The sequence below is a fragment of the Nannospalax galili genome, unplaced genomic scaffold, assembly GCF_000622305.1.
Source record: "Nannospalax galili isolate Female #2095 unplaced genomic scaffold, S.galili_v1.0 scaffold180, whole genome shotgun sequence".
Classification (NCBI taxonomy): Eukaryota; Metazoa; Chordata; class Mammalia; order Rodentia; family Spalacidae; genus Nannospalax; species Nannospalax galili.
The window spans coordinates 4,369,394-4,391,409 of NW_008348199.1; the positions used below are offsets into that span (position 1 = coordinate 4,369,394).

At 47.1% G+C, this 22,016-nt stretch overlaps 1 protein-coding gene across 1 annotated transcript in view; it reads left to right on the forward strand.

The window, feature by feature from the left end:
• Window positions 1-18,412, forward strand: part of Desi1 (desumoylating isopeptidase 1) — a 24,353-nt gene extending 5,941 nt beyond the window's left edge. The window contains exons 2-6 of the mRNA XM_008844795.3: window positions 5,985-6,006; window positions 7,608-7,677; window positions 11,130-11,239; window positions 12,724-12,846; window positions 16,285-18,412. Of these exons, the coding sequence (XP_008843017.1) occupies window positions 5,985-6,006; window positions 7,608-7,677; window positions 11,130-11,239; window positions 12,724-12,846; window positions 16,285-16,378 (419 nt within the window). The 3' untranslated portion in view covers window positions 16,379-18,412. The remainder of the gene's footprint in view (window positions 1-5,984; window positions 6,007-7,607; window positions 7,678-11,129; window positions 11,240-12,723; window positions 12,847-16,284) is intronic.
• Window positions 18,413-22,016: the final 3,604 nt, after the last annotated feature.

Consider the following 22,016-nt stretch of genomic DNA (forward strand, 5'->3'; position numbering starts at 1 on the left):
GGTAGCTGGCCTGTGAGCTTTGGGGAGTCACCTGTCTCCATTTTCTCTCTGTAGGTGCATTGGGATTATGGACACTGCATCGGGCTTTTAGGTGGTTTCTGGGGATTCAAACTCAGGTTTCATACTTGTGTGGCAAGTGCCTTTACCCACTGAACCATTGTCCCAACCCTGAGATTTTTTTTTTTTTTTTTTTTTTTTTTTTTTTTTTTTTTTTCAGGGGCTCCTGTAGCCCTTTTTGAACTCTCTATGTAGACCAGGCTGGCTTTGAACTCACAAAGATCCACCTGCCTCTGCCTCCTAAGTGTTGGGATTAAAGGTGTGCACCACCACGCCTTGCCCCACGATTTGTTTTTTAATTCAGCTAACCAGTGCTTCCTATGTATTTTCTAATTTGGAGATTTTTTTTTTTATGCATAAGTAACATTTTTCTTTAAAACCTCATGTCATAACTATTTTTGGTTTTATAGCTTTGGAGAATTCATGGAAGTGTGTTTACCTAACATGCATGAGGCCCTCAGTTTGGAAAAACAATGCTCAATCTGTACGTATGTTGGCAGTATGCAATGCAATGACTATTTGAGACTTTATACTCAGTTCCTTAATTCAGCAGAACAAATAGAAATAGGGACTCTTCTGTGTTAATTTCGCTAAAAATAACGTGCATGCAGACGTAGTGAGGCGGCAGTGGAAGGGGGTTGTGATGATGGGCCAAATGAGTGCGTGGCACGGCAACCATTTCAGCAGGAACCTCGCGCCTCAGTGTCCCAGTGGCTGTAGAGCAGGTTGTCAAATGAGGGGGTGTGGGTGGAATGTGCTGGGATGGAAACCAGGGCCACTGAACCAGCATTGATCATAGGAATGACTCAGGCTTGAAGATTAAATAGAATTTATTCAGATCTGAGGGATTTTTTTATATTTTAATGCAGTCTATTGTGCTTTGTTTTCGTTTTTATTGTTCACTGTGTGTTCACTGTTTGGCATCCACTGAATGAATGAAGTAATCCTGCAGTACTTTATGGCAAACCAAGATGTATGTGGCTTCAGGGCCCTATATGCTCCTGTGTAAAGCATGTACCCTCACCTGTCCCTACCACGTGTTTTCACAGCACACTTGACACCAGCCTCTCTGCTGAGTTCACCAACAAGCTCCGGCCCTGTGAGAAATAACTTTGAACAACAGTTTCCTCAGTTCCCCCAGTAGGTGCCTGTGAACATCGGGGCATGCTTCAAGTGGAACCTCTGTGGGGAAGGGTTGCCAGACCCCAGCAGCACAGGTGCCTTCAGGTCTCTTTACCTTGGCTTTTCACAGGCTAGGGACACCTCTCACCATCTCTTGATCTTCCTCACTTCTTTCTGTCCTTGACATCTTAGCTTTCCTAACCCCTCTCCCCAAATCTTGCTCCTACCCCCTCCTATGCTGATACCATCCTGTGTTCCTGTGAGAGCATTCATCAACCTGTTTTATAAATGCTTGTCTCATGCCGAGGGTGGTTCCAGGGGCTACAGGGAGACCCTGTCTCAAAAAGACCAAAAAAAAAGTGCTTGTCTCATATCTATCCACATCACTCCCATCCCCCAGCTGTACTGGATGCTCCATGAGGCAGAAACGCTCATGTATCCCTAGAGTCTAGCACAGTCTGGCATTCAGTGAACACTGACTGGTTAATGGTGAGAATAGACACCTACCCAAAGTGTTTTCTAGAAAGCCTGGCTAATATACAGACAGTATTCAAGAGGGAGACCCTCAGGCCCGAGCCTGGTGGCACATGCCTTTAATCCCCACTCTAGGGAGGCAGAGGCAGGTGGATCTTTGTGAGTTCAAGGCCAGCCTGGTCTACATATGTCTCAAAAAGACCAAAAAAAAAAAAAAAAAGGAGACCCTCTCAGTGCTGGCAGGAAGAATGCCAAAGTTTTCTGTGGTTTGTGCCAGGGTTTCATTTGGCTGAGGCGAGATTTGAATCTTCATCTTCTAGCCTCCTCTCTTCTCCTCTCTTTCTCCCTCTCCCTCTGACAGGGTCTTGCTCTGTAGCCCAAGCTGGCCTCAAACTCACAGCAGTTCTCCTGCCTCAGCCTCCCCAAGTTCTAGGATTACAGATGTGTGCCACCATACCTGGCTGTAGTTTAACACTGGAAAAGAATCCTCAGCTGGAGAGATGACTCAGCGGTTAAGAGCACTTGCTGCTTTTGCAGAAGACACCAGGTTTGGTTCCCAGCACTCACAGTCTGGCTCCACTGTAACCCCAGTTCCACGGTATCCAACACCTTTTTCTGGTCTCTTTGGGTGCCAGGTGTGTACATAATACACATACATATAAGTAGGCAAAACACTTGCACACATAAAATTAAATTTAAGAAATTAAAAAGAATCCTAGACTGACTAAGGAATCCCAATACTATCAAGTAGTATTGGGATTTATTTTGCAGGGCTCAGGCTAGCACTCAGGGCCTGCACATGGTCCAGACAGGAGCTCCACCACTGCCCTTCATCCCCAGTCCCTTGCACGTTGACTCGCTGATGCTCTTTCCTCATAGGAGGGGGAGCCCTTCTGCCTGAAGGCATTTTCTTATACTTTTGACTGCAGAAGGCTACTTGTGTTAAACAAGTGTTTCCTTTTACATTTTCTCAGAGAAGAATAAACTAATTTTTCAAGTTAACACTAAGCCTCTCATATTGTTGGCAAAGTGCCAGTTAAAACACTGTTGCTAAGGGAAGAGTGTGTGAAGTGAACTGGGGGCTGGGGCTGCACTTCACGCCCATCAGTAGGTGTGTGTACAGCAGCAGCCTAGCCAGTGTCTGTCGCCAGACATTCTTTCCAGCTAAGTGCCAGTGGAGTATTCCCTCTGTGGCTTTGATATGCTCAAATTCTCTTGCAGTCAGTGGAAGGCTAACAAAGGGCAAGCCTTAGGTTGGACGTGGTGGCGCATACCTTTGATTCCAGCACAAAGGAGGCAGAGGTAGGTGGATCTCTGTGAGTTCAAGGCCAGCCTGATCTACATAGTGAGTTCCAGGCCAGCTTGGGCTACAGGGAGACCCTGTCTCAAAAAGAGGAAAAGAGAGAAAGAAAAAAAAAAAGGACACACCTTGACCTGCACTGTTTGCTGTTCACCACGGAGCTGATGCCCACAGCTTCTGTTGGTTTCCCAAGTTCCTTAGGCTTCAGAATGAATGTATGAGTTGTGCCAATAGACTTAGAAATATGCCACCATGTGACCACCCACTCTTCAGCCTGCTATGGAATCCCAGTGGGGAATAATCTGCTTCTATACTGTGCTAATATCCATTGAGCCTAATTCAGGTTCCCAGATGGCTTTGTGCCCTACTTCTGTCTCACCACCCGCTCCGCCTACTCCCATCCTGATCTTGCCCCCAGATTCTCTGCAGTTCCCTTCCCACTGCCTGTCGTCTTGTCGAGGCATAGCCCTTGTTCTTTTCTGTGTAGCAGTTGGCTGCAGCAGCAAGCCTTACACTTCTGCCTAAGCTTCTCCAGCCGCTCATCTTCATACCTTGCTCTGCCGTTTACACTAGACAAACCTGCACCTTTATTCATCATTGAAAAAACGTGTTAATAAATCTTTGCCTGAGGCTGGAAAGATGACTCAGCAGTTAAGAGCACTTCCTGCTCCTCCATAGGACCCAAACCACACAGAGCAGCTAACACTTATTCCAAGGGCCTCCACAGGTACATACATGGTGCACTTACATGCAGACAAAACACTCATACAGGTAAAATAAAAATAAATAAAATATTTTTTAAATGAAGAAACACAGATTAATCTTTGCCCTACACACTACTTTTAAAATGTGTGAGAACAGGGCTGGGAATAGAGCTCCAGTGGTAAAATGTTTCCATGCATGTACAGAGTCCTGGGTTCCATCACCCAGCATCACATAAGCCAAATGTGGTAGACCTTTAACCCCACCACTCAGAAGGTGGAGGCAGGAGGATCAGAAATTCAAGGTCATCCTTAGCCATATAACAAGCTCTAGGCCAGCCAGGGATACATAAGACCTTGTCCCAGAAAGAGTTCTCTAGAGCCTGGGAGTAGAGCTCAGTGGTAGAGCACCTGCTCAGCATGCGGAAGGCTCTGAATTCATTCCCAGTACAAGTAAATAAACAAATTTAAGCATAAGAGACATATTTGAAATTTTATAATTGACCTAGAAAAGGAAACAGTGTAATACAAGCACAGGCAGAAATTCAAGGGGCCACTCTCCTTCCCTGCTGGACAACAGAGGCGGCCCTTAGCAATCAGCAAGAACTCATGTGAACTGCTAACTCCGGGTAAGAGAGTTGCCCCTGTTCCCACTGCCTTCACTGCCTTCGTCTGAGCAGTGAGCTGTGCTATCTCCCAGGGATCTGCCCGTGACCTCTACGCTGCTCTTTCAGCTCCGCCCTCACAGTCATCTTCTCTACATCTCCTATAGTGTATATATTTTTTGGGTCTTTTTGAGACAGGGTCTCCCTGTAGCCCCAGCTGTCCTGAACTCACTGTGTAGACCAGGCTGGCCTTGAACTCACCCTAACCCTGCCTCTGCCTCCCGAGTGCTGGGATTTATAAAGATTTATTTTTAATGTGTATGAGTATTTGCCTGCACACAATAAATAAAAAAAATTTAGGGTGGAGCTGGTTGTGGTGGTCGGTGCCTGTGGTCCCAGCACCAGAGGCAAAGGCAAGAAGATCTCTGTGAATTCAAGGCCAAACTGATCTACATAGTGAGTTCCAGACCAGCCCCCATTACAGTGATACCCTGTCTCAAAAACATTAAAAAAAAAAAAAAAATTGTAGGGTGGATCTGATGGAAGTATTCTGCTTCTGTCCAGCCCACTCTGCCTTGCCGTGGCTCTGCCAGCTGCTCCTCTTCATGCCATGGTCACTGCTCTTGCCTCTGCCTGCCAGCCTCAGTCTTCACAGTTACATATTTGCACACACTGTTCTCTGGCATAAACGTCCAGCTTTGTCCCTGCTTGCTCTGTCACTCGTTGAAGTCAAGCTCATGAGGGTGGTTCTTTATCTTTATTAGATATAATGTCCTATTTTTACCACTGCTACAGAGCTGATCAACATTATGTTTTACTTAATTATTTGTGTGTCTCTTTCCATTTGACTTTGAGCTTCTAGAGTGAGGATAATCTTTGTGTTTGCATTGTGACACCTAACATTGCTGGCACATAGAGGGATTGCTTAATAGGCCATGAGAAGCAGAGGCAGAGACAGGTGGATCTCTGTGAGTTCAAGGCCAGCCTGGTCTACAATGTGAGTTCCAGACCCAGCCCGGCCTCACAGGTAACAGCTTCTGTTGTTTTACTATGTCTTTACTGTGGTTGAGACAGAGAAATTAAAAAGGGAAATAAGAATGGGCATAACATTTATGCCAGTGTTTTTATTTTGCTTTCTGAGAAAGGAAAATTACTTTTTTTAGGGGGGGGGTGTCTTTTTGAGACGGGGTCTCCCTGTAGCCCCAGCTGTCCTGGAGCTCACTATGTAGACCAGGCTGACCTTGAACTCACAGAGATCCACCTGCCTCTGCCTCCCGAGTGCTGGGATTAAAGGCATGTGCCATCACACCCAGCCAAAAATTACTTTTTAAAAGATTTTTTTTTTTTATATATCATCTGTTGGAGGGGTGGTTGGAGTGGGTGTGCATACCACGGTACAGGTGTGGAGGTCAAAGGACAACTTGCAGGAATTGGTTCTTTTTCTGCCATCTTGGTCCTGGGGAGCAAACTCAGGTTGTGAAGTTTGGTGGCAAGTGCCTTGATCTGCTGAGCCATCAGACTGGCCCACAAAATTACTTCAAACTTACCAAGTGCAGCACCCTTATCAGGACCAGAGGACAGGCATGAAGAGAGCCACATCTCCAGAAAGTCCTCGTGAGGTTTCTAATAGTTTCCTCCTAGTTTGAGTGAGTTCTGAATTTCCTGAGGCTGACAGGGACCATTTGGTCCAGTCCCAAGTGCCTAACTCTCTTCTCTTCTCCACAGGGAAACAACTGGAAGGCATCTGGTAAGTGGACTGAGACTCCTACTGCTCTATGATCAGAGCAACTCTCTGCACATTTCAGAGCAGTCTATGGCTCCCAGCCAGAAACCTAGCTCTGTTAATTCCCATATCCCAAAACAGCAGTTCTCCACAGGATGGTTAAGTCCCTCCACCACGAGGTGTTAGCAGTGCTAGAGATTTTTTGTGTGTCACAGCTAAATGGAGGTGCCTACTGGGTAGTCTAGGAATACTGTTCAACATCCTATAGTGCTTCCACAGCAAAAAATCATCCACTGGGAAGGAGAAAATTGACTCCACAATCATCTAACTAGCAGAGCCCAGGTGGAGGACACCCAGTCATTGCATGTGCAGCCCTCCTTGTCCATGAATTTCACTTGCTACAACTGAAAATATTCAGAACATGAATATACCACAGTGCTACCTATTCTACTGTGGATATGCATAAGCTATCTCTTGAGCAGTGTCAAAATCAGGGATGTTGGTGCTAATAAAATAGCTCTGTGACGTAAGGATTTAAAGAAAAAAGAAAAGGCCAACGAGATGACCTAGCTTGTGAGCACACTTGCCACCAAGCGTGACAACTTGAGTTTGATCTTGGAGCCTTTTTCTTGGAGAAAATCAACTCCCACAATTGTTCTCTGACCTCCATGTATGCCGTGGCACAAACATGCTCATCCATGCACACATATACACAGTAAGTACGTGTAGAAAGGAAAGGAAGAATGACAGACGAGGAACCGGAGAGGTGGCTTGGCTACTAAAGGTACTTACCTCCAAGCCTGACAACCTGAGCTGGATCCCCAGAGTCCAGATGGTAGAAGTTGTCTGCCCCCCAACACACAAATAAATTACTTTTAAAAAAAGAAAGAAAATGTTCAGAAATGGTAAATATGTTTGTCCTAAACATATACAGACTGTTTTTGTCATGATTCCTAAAAAATACAGTATAATAATATTTGTAGAGTGCCATTCATATAGTCCTATTAGTATAACAATTATTTGAGTGTCGTGGGCTTATTTTTTTAATATTTTACCTCTTACTATTTTTATTTTGCATGTATAAGTGTTATGCCTGCATGTAGGTAAGTGCACCCATGTTGTGCAATGTCTGCGGAGGTCAGAAGAAGGCGTCACATCCCCTAGAACTGGAGTTATGGACAGCTATTAGCTGCCATGTGGTGCTGGGATCTGAACCCAGGTCTTCTGCAAGAACAGCCAGTGTTCTTAACCATTGAGCCATCTCTCCAGCCCGAATGTTATATATAGTCTTATTATGTAGTCCTATTAATATAAGTCATCTTGAAGTGCTTCAGCGTGTACTTAGGATGATTACAGGTTCTGTGCAAATCCTGTACTATTTTATATAAGAGACTTGAGCATATGTGGATTTGGGTTGGGGGCAGTCCTGGGTTGGGGGCAGTCCTGGGTCAGCTCCTCCCAAATAGGGAGGGGCACTGTCTCTCTCACATACCTTTATTTGGGTAGTCTTCTAAGACTGGCTACCACTGTCACATCTTTGGGCAGAAAGTACTCTCATTGCACTGTAGTGCTTGCTTTTCCTTGGAGAAGTAGGTTACTGGCTCACTGTCCTCTCTGTGTGGCAGGCACACCTCCATAGTTGTGCACAAGGATGAGTTCTTCTTCGGCAGTGGTGGTATTTCCAGCTGTCCCCCGGTGAGTATCTTCCCCTGACCTGCAGCCTGTGACTCCAGGGGGGCTTCCTGTAGGCCACGAATGTTGCTTCTACTGTCTACCTCTGCCCTGTGGCTCAGTGTGTGAAGAAGGCTGTAGCCTAGTTCCTTATACAGACCCTAAGACTCAAGCTAAGTGTGCTTGTGATCCCAGTACTTGAGAGGTAGAGACAGGAGGATCAGGAGTTCAAGGTCATCCTTGACTATGTTCAAGGACTGAGTTCAGGGCCAGCATGAGTTACAAGAGACTCTATCTCAAAAAAGTAAACAACAAAAAACTGGGGGCCAGTGAGATGGCTGAGATGGCTCAGTGGACCAAGGCACTTGCCACCAAAGCCTAACAGCCTGAATTTGATCCCTGGGACCCACACAGTAGAACTGACTCACACAAGTTGTCCTCTAACTTCCATACATGCATTGTGGCATATGTGTGGCATGTGCACACACACACATAACATAAATGTAGTAAAAAGGTTTGGTGGGGTTTTTTGGTCTTTTGGAGACAGGGTCTCCGTGTTTCTCCCTGTAGCCCCAGCTGGCCTGGAACTTGCTATGTAGACCAGGCTGGCCTTGAATTCACAGAGATCCACCTGCCTCTGCCTCCTGAGTGCTGGGATTAAAGGTGCATGCCACCATGCCCAGCATAAAAAACTTTAAAAAAGTAAAAAAATGGGACCAGAGAGATGAGTCCACAGATAAAAGTTGCCTGCCACCCACCAAGTCTGGTGACCTAACTTCAATCCCTGGAACTGACATGGTGGAAGGAGAGAACTGAGTCCTGCAAGTTGTCCTCCAACCTGTGTACACGTGTACACACACAAATAAATGTAAAAAGAATTTTAAGCCAAAAAAAGAAAAACAGATGTTAAGGCTCATTTAAGAGTTGGGGGCGTGTCAGTGATGAACACTTGCCTAGCATCCAGGCTCTGGATTTCATCGTTTGCACCCAGGGAGAGAGACTGACTCATTTGAGAACATCTTTATCAGGTAACCCAGCCAGCTGCCCTCTCCATTCTGCCTGCTCCTGTGGATCCCTCTTACATGGTCTCTGAGTGTAAAACCCATGGCCTTTCCAGAACATTCCTGTCAGAGGTAACTAAGAGTTATCAAGGAGGGGCTGGAGAGATGACTCAGTGGTTAAGCACACTGGCTGCTCTTGCTAAGGACCTGGGTTTGGTTCCACAAGGCAGCTAACAACCAAACTCCAGTTCCAGGGTAGCCAGGCTGCCTTCTGACCTCTGCGGACATTGCACGACACAGGTGCACTTACATACATGCATACACATACATACATATAAAATATACTCATACACATAGAATAAATAAAACATTTTTTAAAGTCATCAAACGATGTGCTCAAGCAAAGACGAGCCATTTATTTTGATATCATGAGTAGGAAGCAATTCCCGATTTCTTTCACTGTCCGCCCTACCTATAATAAACCTTTCATTAAGCCTAGTCGGTTCTTTTTGTGTGTGTGTGTGTGTTTGCTTTTTTAAAAAGGTCTCATATAGCCCAGGGCTAACCTCAAATTCATTGAGAATAATCTTGAACTCCTGATTTCTCCTGTGTCTCCCTCCACCGCTCAGGTGCTAGGATTTCAGGTGTGTGTCCCTACACCCAGAAAGCCTAGTCAATTCTACCTTGTCAGTGTATCTTAGTCTTTCTCTCCTCATCTCTTTCCATTTCCAAACATTTCACTCTGGTCCTGACCACTCTCCTCTCTAGCCTGGACCTGTGGGTGATAGCCTCCTGATCTCCCTTTGTCCTCCATATAGGAAACAAAGTGATTTTCTTTAATATTTTATTTTTATTTTTTTATGTTTGTTTTGCCTGCATATGTGTAAGTGCACCCATGTCATGCAATGCCCACAAGGCCAGAAAAGGGCATTAGATCCCCTGAAACTAGAGTTACAGATGGTTGTTAGCCACCATGTGAGTGCTGGGAACGGAACTCAGGTCCTCTACAAGAGCAGCCACTGAGCCATCTCTCCAGCCCTCCACCCTTTTTGTTGAGATGGGGTCTCATATAGCCCAGACTGGCCTCAAACTCTTTGTAGCCAAGAATGACCTTGAACTTCTGATCCTGTCTCCACCTCACTGGTGCTGGGATTACAATTATGTGCCATCTTGGCCTGTTCAAAGTGATTGTTTTTTTCAAAGCATTCCTCTGCTTTAGTCAGAAGACTCAGCAGGGATTGCCGTGAGCTGGTCTCTGGCTCCCTCTCCAGCCAGCCTCTATCCAGGTTGTAACCTCCCTAACTGCCTTCTTAGTTACTGCTTGAGCACACTTTGGGCTAACCTGTACAGCAACCTCAGAACAGCTTCCTGACCTTTACCCACATAGGCTTCTTCAGACACGCCTCTCCTTCAGATTGCTCTCAGTGTCACTTGGGGCAAATCTTGTGACCTTCCCTGTCAGAGGTACTAAGGGCATTCAGTACTTTTCCAACATAGCCCTTATTTCAGCTGGTTCATTACACACTGATTTACAGGATTGTTTTGTCTACCTTCCCAGATAGACTTTAAGTTCCATGTGGGCAAAAATCTCACTTGTTTGCATGCATTGTGCCCCAGTACCCAGCATTAAGTGTGCGCACAGTAAGTTCTCAGTATGTTATGTGAGTGATTAATAAGAGCGTGAGTAGTGACCTTGACCCCTGTACATCTCTGAAGTAAGTATCCCTAGGCTGCCATAGTTACTAGTCCTGTTCATCATGCCTTCCTCATGCCTAGAACATTAGCCTCACAGGAAGCACTCAGGGACTGTCAGTCAGTGGCTTCTTCAGGCAGCTCTGCTCTCCTCCTTGGTGCCCTGTTGCGTCCCTCTTGGCTAGTGTACCTACTCCTCTGGTCTCCTGTGGCAAGAGTTGTTGTGTTCTGTCCTTGTGATCAGGCCTATTAGGGCAAAAGGAGACATGATTCTGGGTTTCTGTCTTCTTAACAGCAGAATGAATGGACCTGCAAGAGAATCAGCTTCCGAGGCCTCACCAACAAGAAGCCCAGCTCTAAACTTTATAACCTTGACACAAATAGGAAATAGCCCTCTTCATCTGCGAAGGGTACTCCAAAAGTTAAAAATAAGTTTTAGAACAGAGCTTTTGTGGCCTTGGGTGGAAAGCCACATTTAAAAACAAAAGCCTTAGACCAGGCATGATGGCACACACCTTTAATCCCAGCACTTGGGAGGCCAGAGTTCAAGGCCAACTTGGTCTACATAGTGCATCCCAGGCCAGCTGGGGCTACAGGGAAACAAAAAAAAACATAAATAAAAATTAATTATTTTTAATTAGTTCAACAGAGGTCATAAGGGTAAACTCAGTGGTGGAGTGTTTAGCTTAAGGCCCTGGGCCTGATTGATTGCCCAGCGCAATTAAAGAAGAAAAGGCAGTAGTGATGGTGACTTAATGACTTTCTCCGGGTTGGTTCTTTCAGGGAGGGACATTGCTTGGGCCCCCAGACTCTGTGGTTGATGTGGGAAGCACAGAAGTCACAGAGGAAATCTTTCTGGAATACCTGTCTTCTCTGGGGGAATCTCTGTTCCGGTGAGTAAGGACGGACAGGGTGGTGGCTGGCTGTATCTCCACAACTAGAGAATCAACCCCTAAAAGGTTGGACTATGCCCCCTTCCCTGATACAATCAGCACAAGCCTGGTCCAGTCTTTGCTAATGAATATGAAGAGAATGCAGTTACTGTGCAACCAAAAGAGCCCAAATCTGTTCAAGCAGACACTTCATCCCGGCATGCTTTCTGCTGGAACTTAGAGGAAAGTTTCATTCCCTCTTATTAAAATCCATAAATACTGTTCTCCACTTCCACTGGCCAAGTGCTTTTTCCTGACCATCAAAAGCAAGGTTTTTTAGAAGGAATCAGATGAAATATAAACTTGAATAGATTTTCTCTTTGTTTTATTGTGGCTGGGGTTATAGCTCAGTTGGTAGAGTGCTTGCCTATCATGCACAAAGCCTGGGGTTCAATCCCCAACATTGCATAAACTGGTATGTTGTTGAACACATGTAGTCCCAGCACTTAGGAGGTTGAGGCAGGAAGATCATAAGTTCAAGGTCATCCTCAGCTACAAATAGAGTTTGAAGCCCACCTGAGCTAGAGACCCTGTCTCATAAATAGCTGAGGACTGATGAGATAGTTGGATGGGTAAAGGTGCTTGCTATCAACCTGACGACCTGAATTAGATCCCCAAGGCCCACACTGAAGAAAAAATCAAAAACCCACAAGTTGCCCTCACATATGTCTGCATTCTCTCTCTCTCTCTCTCTCTCTCTCTCTCTCTCTCTCTCTCTCTCTCTCTCATACACACAAACACACTAAATAAATGTTAAAAACTTTTTTTAAAAAGCAACTTACTTCAGTGAGGGTTTTGCTCTAACCCTAGTGTGCTCTTGTGAATCTAAAGATTCTGAAACTGGGGGCTGGAGAGATGGCTCAGCGGTTAAGAACACTGGTTGTTCTTGCAGAAGACCTGGGTTTGAATCCCAGCACCCACATGGCAGCTAACGACTGTCCATAACTCCAGTTCCAGGGGATCCAACAGCCTCTTCTGTCTTCTAAGGGCTTTGCATAACATGGGTGCAATTACCTACATGCAGGCAAAACACACATACATATAAAATAAAAATAATAAAATATTTTTTTAAAAAAGATTCTGCCAGTGTGGTGGTGCACACCTGTAGTCCCAGCTCTTGGGAGGCAGAGGCAGGCGGATCTCTGTGAGTTCAAGGCCAGCCTGGTCTACATAGTGAGTTCCAGGACAGCTGGGGCCACAGGGAGACCCTGCTTCAAAAAGACCAAAAAAAAAAAGATTCTGGAACTGGAAACTATGTTTTCAGTTCATCCTCCATTGTCAGTCCCTTCTTACAGGTCCAGAGCTACAGACTGAGCTGTCCTTTGGCCTGTTTCAGCAGGCCAGCTGGGCAGCTAGGTCCACCTGTTCATCTCTGGTCATAGTTGTTCCACATAGCTGCTGGCTGGCTTGCTCAACTGCTCTCTACCCCTTTCTCACATCTACAGAGGTGAGGCTTACAACCTCTTTGAACACAACTGTAACACGTTCAGCAACGAAGTGGCACAGTTCCTGACTGGGCGGAAGATTCCTTCTTACATCACCGACCTGCCCTCTGAAGTTCTCTCAACGTAAGTGGGACCTGTGCATTTCTGCCCCTGCCTTGACCAACTTTGGAAATCCCCATTCAAGGCAAGGTCAGGACAATCAGGAAAGTTACAGACCAGCCTCAGCTATGTAGTGAGCTCCCTGAGAGCCTGTCTTTAAAAAAAAAAAAAAAAGCAGGGGCTGAAGATGGCTCAGTGGTTAAGAACATTGGTTGTTCTTGCTGGCATGGTGGCTCAGGCCTTTAATCCCAGCACTCTGGAGGGAGAGGCAGGCTGATCTCTGTGAGTTCGAGGCCAGCCTGGTCTCCATAGTGAATCCAGGACAGCTGGGGCTACAGGGAGGCCCTGTCTCAAAAAGACCAAAAGAAAAATGAAAGAACATTGGTTGTTCTTGCAGAAGACCCAGGTTTGAATCCCAGCACCTACATGGCAGCTAACAACTGTCCATAACTCCAGTCCCAGTAACTCCTCGGGCATTGTACGGCGCAGGTGCACTTACCTACATGCAGGCAATACTTGCATACACATAATTTAAAAAAAAAAGGAAAGGAAAGAGTCTCCATTCATAGTCAGTGTCCCTCCCCTGGTGGCAGCAGAATCCTCCCAGCCAGAAGCACCAGTCTGTGGCAGTTTCTACCACAGAAGGTCCCCATTCTCCCCACCCACCAGTGTGTTCCAGTCTGACCACACCCTCTTTAGCGATAGACTCACTCTATGTTGGTCTAAGTGCCACGGCAGAACTTAGACTCCACTTGACACTTCCTTCAGTATTTGGACAAAATCCTGGTACCTGATAGATGAAGCAAGCTATTTCCCAGCAGTGCCCATCTAAAGTGCAGACTTCAAAAAATGGCAGAGGAGGTCAGCGCCTTTCATAACTGTTGTTTATCTTTCTGTCACCACACCTTCAGCTCTGACTCCCTCAACAACCAGGTTCTGCTTGTCCATGAACCTTACAGTTCAGAGAGCCCTCAGCAGAAGTTTCCTTCCAGGACACTTTGTAGTCCTCTGCCCTAACTGGTCCCAACCCTAGGAAAGGCATGTGGGCCATCATCCAGGAGTCATCTTCTGAAGGGACCCACACCCCCAAAGGCATCTCACCTTCTCCCTCCCTTTTCTGATTGTATCAAGGTGTGTCTGCCTCTCCTGGACTGTGTCCTTTGCTGTCTCTGACTCAGTTTCTCCTGAATTAGAGTCTTGCAGGGACCTGGCACATTTAGCTAGATCTACAAGGGAAGCTGTTTTTCACACTTGAGTAGGAACCCCCCAGGAAAAAACTGCATAGGAAACAAGGCTGCTGAGGAGCCCTAGTTTCCAGTCCTGTCACTGCCTTCATATCCCGGTGGGTGTGTGAACTCTTACAGCCCTACTGAAGGATCGAGGTTATAAGACCCTGAATGATGTTCTTGTTACTATGTAAAGGGTGCAAATACTGGGGTGTCTGCATTCGGATTGATATTTCTACTTGGATCTATGGTGCTGGGAATTGAACCTGGGTCCTCTGCAAGAGCAACCAGTGTTCTTAACCACTAAACCACCTCTCCAGCCCTTCCACTTGGATCTGTGTGTACTTTGAGCACTTCATTCCCTATATCTTAGGACTGATTTTCTTTTTTTTATATAATTTTTTTTAAATGTGTATGCGTGTATTGCCTGCATGTAGGTAAGTGCACCCATGTCGTGCAATGCCTGAGGAGGTCAGAAGAGGCTGTCGGATCCCCTGGGACTGGAGTTACAGACAGTTGTTAGCTGCCATGTGGGTGCTGGGATTTGAACCCAGGTCTTCTGCAAGAACAACCAGTGTTCTTAACCACTGAGCCATCTCTCCAGCCCCAGGACTGATTTTCAAAAATGGCAGAATCAGCCTAGTATAAGGATGCACACCTTTAATGCCAGTGCTCAGGAGGCAGAGGCAGGTAGCCAGCCTGGTCTATAACTGAGTTCCAGGCCAGCCAGGGCTACATAGTAAAATCCTGTTTCAAAAAAGGAAGAGTCAGGGCTGAAGAGATGGCTCAGCAGGTAAGAGCACTCGCCACTCTACAGAGGACTCGGGTTCAGTTCCCAGCATCCACACGGCATCTCACAACCAACTGTAACTCCAGTCCAGAGGATCCAACACCCTCTTCTAGACTCTGGGTACTACACACATGTGGTGCACTTACATACATACAGGCAAAACATTCATACACATAAAATAATTTATTTTAAAAAAAAAGAAAAGGAGCTGGATGTGGTAGTGCACGCCTTTAATCCCAGCACTCAGGAGACATAGGCAGGCAGATCTCTGTGAGATCAAGGCCAACCTGGTCTACATAGCAAGTTCTAGGACAGCTAGGGCTACAGAGAGACCCTATCTCAGAAAGACCAAAAAAAAAAAAAGGTGTGTGTATGGCACAGTATCAGCTAGGTGTGGTGTGCACACTGTAGTCCTGGTACAGGTTGAGGCAAAGGAACCACAGTGAGTTTGAGGCCAGGCTGGGTTACTTAACCACACCTCGTGGAGGTGGTGGGGAATGCACACTATTTTCCTCTGAGGAAAACACTTGTGCCCAGGATGTATTGTAGGCCACCTTAAGAGTGCGGTAATCTCAAAACTTCTCCAGACTCCAGTGTTTGCAGTGATTTTTTTTTAAGTAGGTGCCCTTTAGTAACATCAACACCGTTGGTCATTTGTTCTGAGCATCCCTATATTCCTTGAAGAATCCAGGCTTGGAGCCTCTTCTCTCCTGACTTCATCCTGACTTCCTTTTTCTTGTGCCTCAGCTTCCTGGCTTTAATTTGATTTTTTATTTTCCTCTTTGCAAGAATTAAAGGTACAAGTAAGCTGGATGTTTTGGCACATGTGTGCAATCCCAGCCCTTGGGAAGTAGAGGCAGGAAATCAGGAGGAAGTACAGAAATCTAGTTCCCTGTGGGTAACCAGCCTATTGAAACAACAGCTGAACAGACTTAGGGAGTCAGTAATAAGATGGTAGCGCCCACAGAAGAGGGGACCCTGGGAGTAAAGATAGAAAACAGCCTATTTGGAAGGTGTTCTTGGTCAGTCAAGCTTCCTGTTACTGTAACAAAGAGACAACCAGTTTATAAGGAGGAAGACTCTACTTTGGCACACAGTATCAGAGGTTTTAGTCCATGGTCACTTGGCCCTTTGTGCCTGTGCCAAAGAAACTTACCAAATCAGGGAGCGCATGGTAGAGCAAAGCTGCTTACTTCTTCTGGCCAGGAAGCAAAGAGAGCAGAAAGGGCTGGGATCCCATTTTCTCCTCCAAAGACTAGAAAGCCTCCACCAGGCCCTACCACCTCTCAAATGCTTTGCAGGCTGAGGACCAAGTCTCTTAGCATATGTGCCTTTGGGAGCACTCAGCAAACTATAGCCCCCTTAAGAAAATCAGTGTGTGGTGGTGCTGCCATAGCCTGTCCGCGCCCATTTCAACTTTCCCGTCTCATGTGTCTTTCTTCACAGGCCGTTTGGACAGGCACTTCGGCCCCTCCTGGACTCCATCCAGATCCAGCCTCCCGGAGGGAACTCTGTAGGCAGACCCAACGGCCAAAGCTAACAGGACTGCTCAGGACCGCCCACCTCTCCAGGGCTTTTCCTTTTTAAACAAAACAAACCCTACCAGATTTCTATTTTATAATTTTACATCAGAGCTAACAACCAGGGGATGGTTTTTTTAAATTTCCCAGGGAAGGAGATCACCAGGCTGCATGCAGGACATTGCTCCTGAGAGGCAGAACAAAACGCCATCCCTTCTAATAGTATTATAATAATTTATTAAGGCTGTCTTGTCTGTGAGTTCACTTTTGACGCTATTTCCTAAGCGTCTTCTACATTGGAGAAAGGGAGAGCGTTTGTTTAGACAGAAAGCAGGAGGCAGTTTGGGAGAATCCTGGTCTGGACCCTCTTTCCAGAGAATGCCCACATTCCACCCAGGTTTCCACACCTGTGAGAGCCAGGTGAGTTTTATAAAATCCACGAGCCTGAAGCGGTTACTGTCCGGCATTAAATGAACCAAAGGATTTGATGCATGTAGGACCAATTGTAGGATAACTAACTCAACACAAGTGAACTCTTAACTACAACTCTGACCTTCCCTTTCCCAAGCAAAGCCTGCTATGGGGCCAGAGCTGGAGCAGCCAGAGCCTCAGGATCAAAGGAGATTGACAGCAAGGATCAGGCTAGAGAAAACAGGATAAAGCCATTTCTCCTCTTGGCTAGACCGAGTGCCAGTCCTCCACCATCATTTTTGGAGCGCCTGCCTCTCTACCTGCCCACAAGCCACTCTTCCTCAGCGTAGCTGACCTGGCACTGTTACTGTAAGGTCTGAGTTGAAGCAGCAGAGACCCAGGCTTTCTGTCTGCAAACAATTATGTTGTTAATCTGTGTGTCACTAGGATCAGCCACCCAAACTCATATGAGGGGTTCATCTAGGGACTGAGGCGAGGGGGCGTGATTGTCCTCTCTAGGAACAAATTTGATTCAGAAAGTAATGGTGCAGAATCAAGGTGGCAAGAAAAGTCAAAGTTGCCTCCCATAGAGTTTCCTAAACGTGTTTTAAACATGCCCTTATTTCCATTGTCATTCTGGCTTGAAGGAAACATGGTTGGGGTGTGAGTGGGTGTTTTCCTAATGATGTGATTCTTGGAGTTCATAGAACAGTCTGGAAGTCTATGATCCAGAGAGGCTTTCAGATTCCCTTTCTTCACTCGAGCCTTCGACTTGCTGGTTTGGGGGATTGAGTGTGGAGAAAGGGACCCAGAGCAGCTCCGTGAAACCTGGGCTGCCCTGCCAGGTGTCCCACCACTTCTAATCTGAAACTTGAGCTCAGTTGCTCTCCTGGGACAGGGCCTTTCCTCCATGAAAAGCTGCTGCTGGGCCATGCTTGCCCATCGCCTCCTGTCTTTGCTGATAGCCATAGCAGTTGGCATCATCAGGACCTCTGCAAGAGGAAAAGATGTCATTCTGCCTTAGTGTTTGCCCTGACCTGACCAGGGCCAAGTCCAACCGGAATGTCAGGTGACATCCAAATAAGTGAGCAGTCCAGTTCTGAAGACCACGGGTTTGCAAGCCTGCATGGCAACAGTAAATTAGAGTGGAGACCAGCGGGGACTGTTTAGTATGGGTCTCCTGGCAGGATGGGACCCTCAAGAGTGGGTGTCCAAGGCTGGGCTTCCGGGAAGCTGCAGGCTGATGGAAGTTATCACTCTTGCCTGAGAGCCCGTCTTTTTCCAGCTTGCCAAGCCCCTGTCACCAGAAGCCGAGACCAGGACACCCCACCCTCACCTTTCTCCCAGTATCTCAGGAGCAACATTGCTAATTGTGACCAGCTAACGTCACATGGGCATGTACAGGCAAGCTGTGTGGGAAATGAATCATGTTCGTGTCACACAGTGGACTTCTTGAGGTCTGTCTAAAGGGACGGGAGTGGATGTGTGAGATTGTCATCCTCTCCCAGAAGAAATAAAGCTTGTACCTTTGAGATTCCTTCATGACTTCCTTGAAGTCAGACTAATAATTATGTCTAGTAAGGAGTTGTTTGCCAGTTTTCATTGGTGTTTTTTCTAATGCAATAAACTCATTTCTGCCTGCTGCCTTGGTCTGGTGCTTAACTCCCATCTCGGGGTGTGTCCAGCATGAAATAGCTCTAGGCTGTCTCTCTGAGCTTCCGCCTTGCAGAACCTGGAAGTGTCCCTTTTACTTAGTTGACAGCTTTGTGGATAAGTGAGGGTAGTAAAGAAAGATGCATGGCTTTCACCATCATAAAGATGGGGAGAGGACCCAAGAGGATACGCTTCACCCAGGCATGGCGGTGCACGCCTGTAATCCTTGCAGTTGGGAAGCTGAGGCAGCCTTAGGCTACATAGCCCAGCCTTAGCTACATATTGAGGACCCTGTTGCAAAAGGATAATATACACACACACAGATTATATATGGAATAAGTGTTGGGGCCAGTGAACAGCTTTCTGAGTGCTCCCCGGTACTCCCTGATCTGCTGGCCTGATAGGATGTATTTGCAGAGTCCAGTAAGCTGTTCCCCTGGGCCCAGCCTGCTCAGCTACTTCCCCACACAACAGAGGGGTGGGAACTGATCTCATTTCACAGGAAGAAACAAGGGCAGAGAAACATCCAGGTGGCAAGGCCACCCTTGAATCCAGGTCACATTCTCACCACATCATTGAGTTACAGCATTTTTCCAATGTGCTGGCTTCCAGAGGGCACAGAAGACAAGTGGCTATGCCAGAGACCTGCTTCCTGAGAGCTCACCAGGCGGGAGACTCAAGATCCCTACTCAGACAATCCAGCCCATGCCTAAGTTCCAGCTCCACCACTTCTGGGAGACATGGTACCCATCTCATAGGGTGGCGCCGAAGAGTAAAGAGAAAGCCTTTATCCAGCGCCTGGCACAGATCAAATGCCCAGTAAATGTCAGGCAACCAAGACAAAACCCACAGCCTCTGACTGGGGGTTCCCTCAAGCCAGTGCTGAGCACAGACCCAGACCAATCCTCTGCTGAGGTCACAAAACAAAGCATGGCAGATGTGTGGCTGCAGCCTTCCAGAGGGAAAATGGCAGAAAACAGGTGTCTTTCCCTTAGACTTTGAGACATCTGGCTAGTTGACCAGGTAAGTTCATTAAGTTCATTCAACTTCAGTGTCTCCATTGAACCCCCAGGCCCCAGACCTCTCACCAAACAACCATTTCCTGGAAGCCACTGTAAAACAGTCGTGGGCTCTGCATGGAACAGTTGCCCGCAGTGTCTGCAAGGCCCTGCCCTCAGCCAGGGATCATATTTGGGGAGAACTAGGAGACAAAAGTAGCAGGAATCCCAGATGGTACTGCCAGGAAGAACTGAAGCCTGGTGGCAGCATAGTGTGCAAGAGAGGATGCCTTAGGTGGTCAGAGGAGGCATGGCAGGATGTGATTTGGAGCACAGGCCTGGGGATGGGGGGCAGCATCATTCCAGGCTGCTGGGACAGCAAAAGACACCCCTGTAGCCCTGGAGGAGCTGAAAAACCGGGAGGCTGGAACGGCTCTGCAGAGTGGCTCTGCAGGAGAGTTAACAGGGCTCTGATTTGGGGGCAGGGCCCTGGGGTCTTGGGAAACAGAAAGACTCTAATGAGTTGGACATCCACTGGTGGGAGGTGGAGGTGCAAGGCAGCAGGAAGCCAGTGAGGAAGGCTGTCAGCTATCTGGTGGGAGGTGAGCCTTGTGTAACTGCCATGTGCCTAGATCTATAGAGAAACTGCATGTGAGTTTGTAGGTCAGAGTGCAGGGGGACATAGAATCCTGTGAACCATTCAAAGACCAGCTCTGGGACCACAGGGCCACTTGTCCTGTCTACATGAGCTTCACAAAGCCCAACTTTGATTTAAAGCATATGCTTTATTTCAAGGGTTTTTTTTCCAAAATAAATTTGTGTGAGGTGTGGTGGCTCATGCCCATAATCCTAACATTTGGGAGTCTGAGGCAGGAGGATTGCCACTGGTTTATATAGCCTGGACTATATAGTGAGTTCCAGGCCAGCCTGGGCTACAGAACAAGATCCTGTCTCAAAAAATTGTGATGGAGTATAAAGACAGTACAGTACAAAAGGAAAGATTGACGTGAAAGTCCCTCATCCTGAGAAAGCAGTTACCATTTTATAAACAATCCTGCGGACGCTTCAGTGGATTGGAAAAGCACACACTCCTTGGTACATTTCTTCTCTGAACATACAGTGAAAATCTGCATAGCCTAGGGGTGAGAGCAAATGGGGCGAGGGTAGAGGGGACTCTAATAAGAGAAGGCATGGTGGCACATGCCTTTAATCCCAGCACTTGAAAAGCAAGAGGTAGGCAGATCTCTGTGAGTTTGAGGCCAGTATGGTCTACATAGTGAGCTCCAGGCCAGCTGGAGCTACAGAGAGACCCTGTTTCAAAATACCAGGGAGAGAGAGACAGAGACAGAGAGATAGCGAGACAGAGACAGAGACAAAGAATATTTCAGCAAATTCCCAAGGCCTGAGGAGGCTGTTAAGTGCCAATGTGTGGAGATGGGACCTGCTGCAGAACAGAATAATGATGTAGCAAAAGCCTGCCATGCTAGACCATGACACCCAAGCCGCCTCATGTCCAGTGAGGGGCTCTGGCCTGGGAGGACTTGCAGAGAGTCCAGCAGGGACCTGTCCCACTTCCAAGTCTGGAACTGGTCCTGGTGTGCAATGTCGCCCTCCCTTTCCCGGACAATGTCATGTTGCAGTGAGAAATGTGGTCACCAGGCGGTGCTGCGAACCTGCATGCTGAACCCTGCCTACCACCAGACTCCAGGCCTGCCAGGTTCAGTGGGAGGCTCACCACAGGCTCTCCAGCGCCCACAAGATAACAGCTAAGCTCTTTGTCTCTTTAGCAAGTTCTTACTGAAACTTCTCCCAGGATTTGCTTGTGCAACCCCTACACCCTGATGCAAGCACTGGTCCCTTTCTGCCACTCTGGTGGTTTCACGACCTCCACGCCTCAGTTCACATCTGTTCCAGCTGGAACCCCTTCCCTACTCCTCACCCAACATGAAAGGCCCAGCCCACTGTAGCTTCTCTAAGGCCTTCCTCAACTCTCCCCACATGAGCCACCCTCCTGTTGAGGGTGCCTCAAGATCATGTCCCCAGGTATCATGAATCACTAGGGTCAGATGGGGTGGTTGTTTAAAACAGACTCTAGGGCTTGAGAGATGGCTCAGCAGTTAAGAACACTGACTGTTCTTGCAGAAGACCCGGGTTCGAATCCTAGCACCCATATGGCAGCTAACAACTGTCCGTAACTCCAGTTCTAGGGGATCCGACAGCCTCTTCTGTCCTCCTCGGGCATTGCACAACATGGGTGCACTTACCTACATGCAGGCATAACACTCATACACATAAAATAAAAATAATAAATTTTTAAAAAAATTAAGCTGGGCGTGGTGGTGCATGCCCTTAATCCCAGCACTCAGGAGGCAGAGGCAGGCAGATCTCTGTGAGTTCAAGGCCAGCCTGGTCTACATAGTGAGTTCCAGGACAGCTCGGGCTACAGGGAGACCCTGTCTCAAAAAGACAAAAAAAAAAAAAAATTAAAACAAACTCTAGGGTCAGTGAGATGACTCAGCAGGAAAAGATGCTTGCATGTGAAGTGGGACCCCCTGAGTCTTTCCTGGAACCCAAGTAAAAGTGGAGGGACAGAACT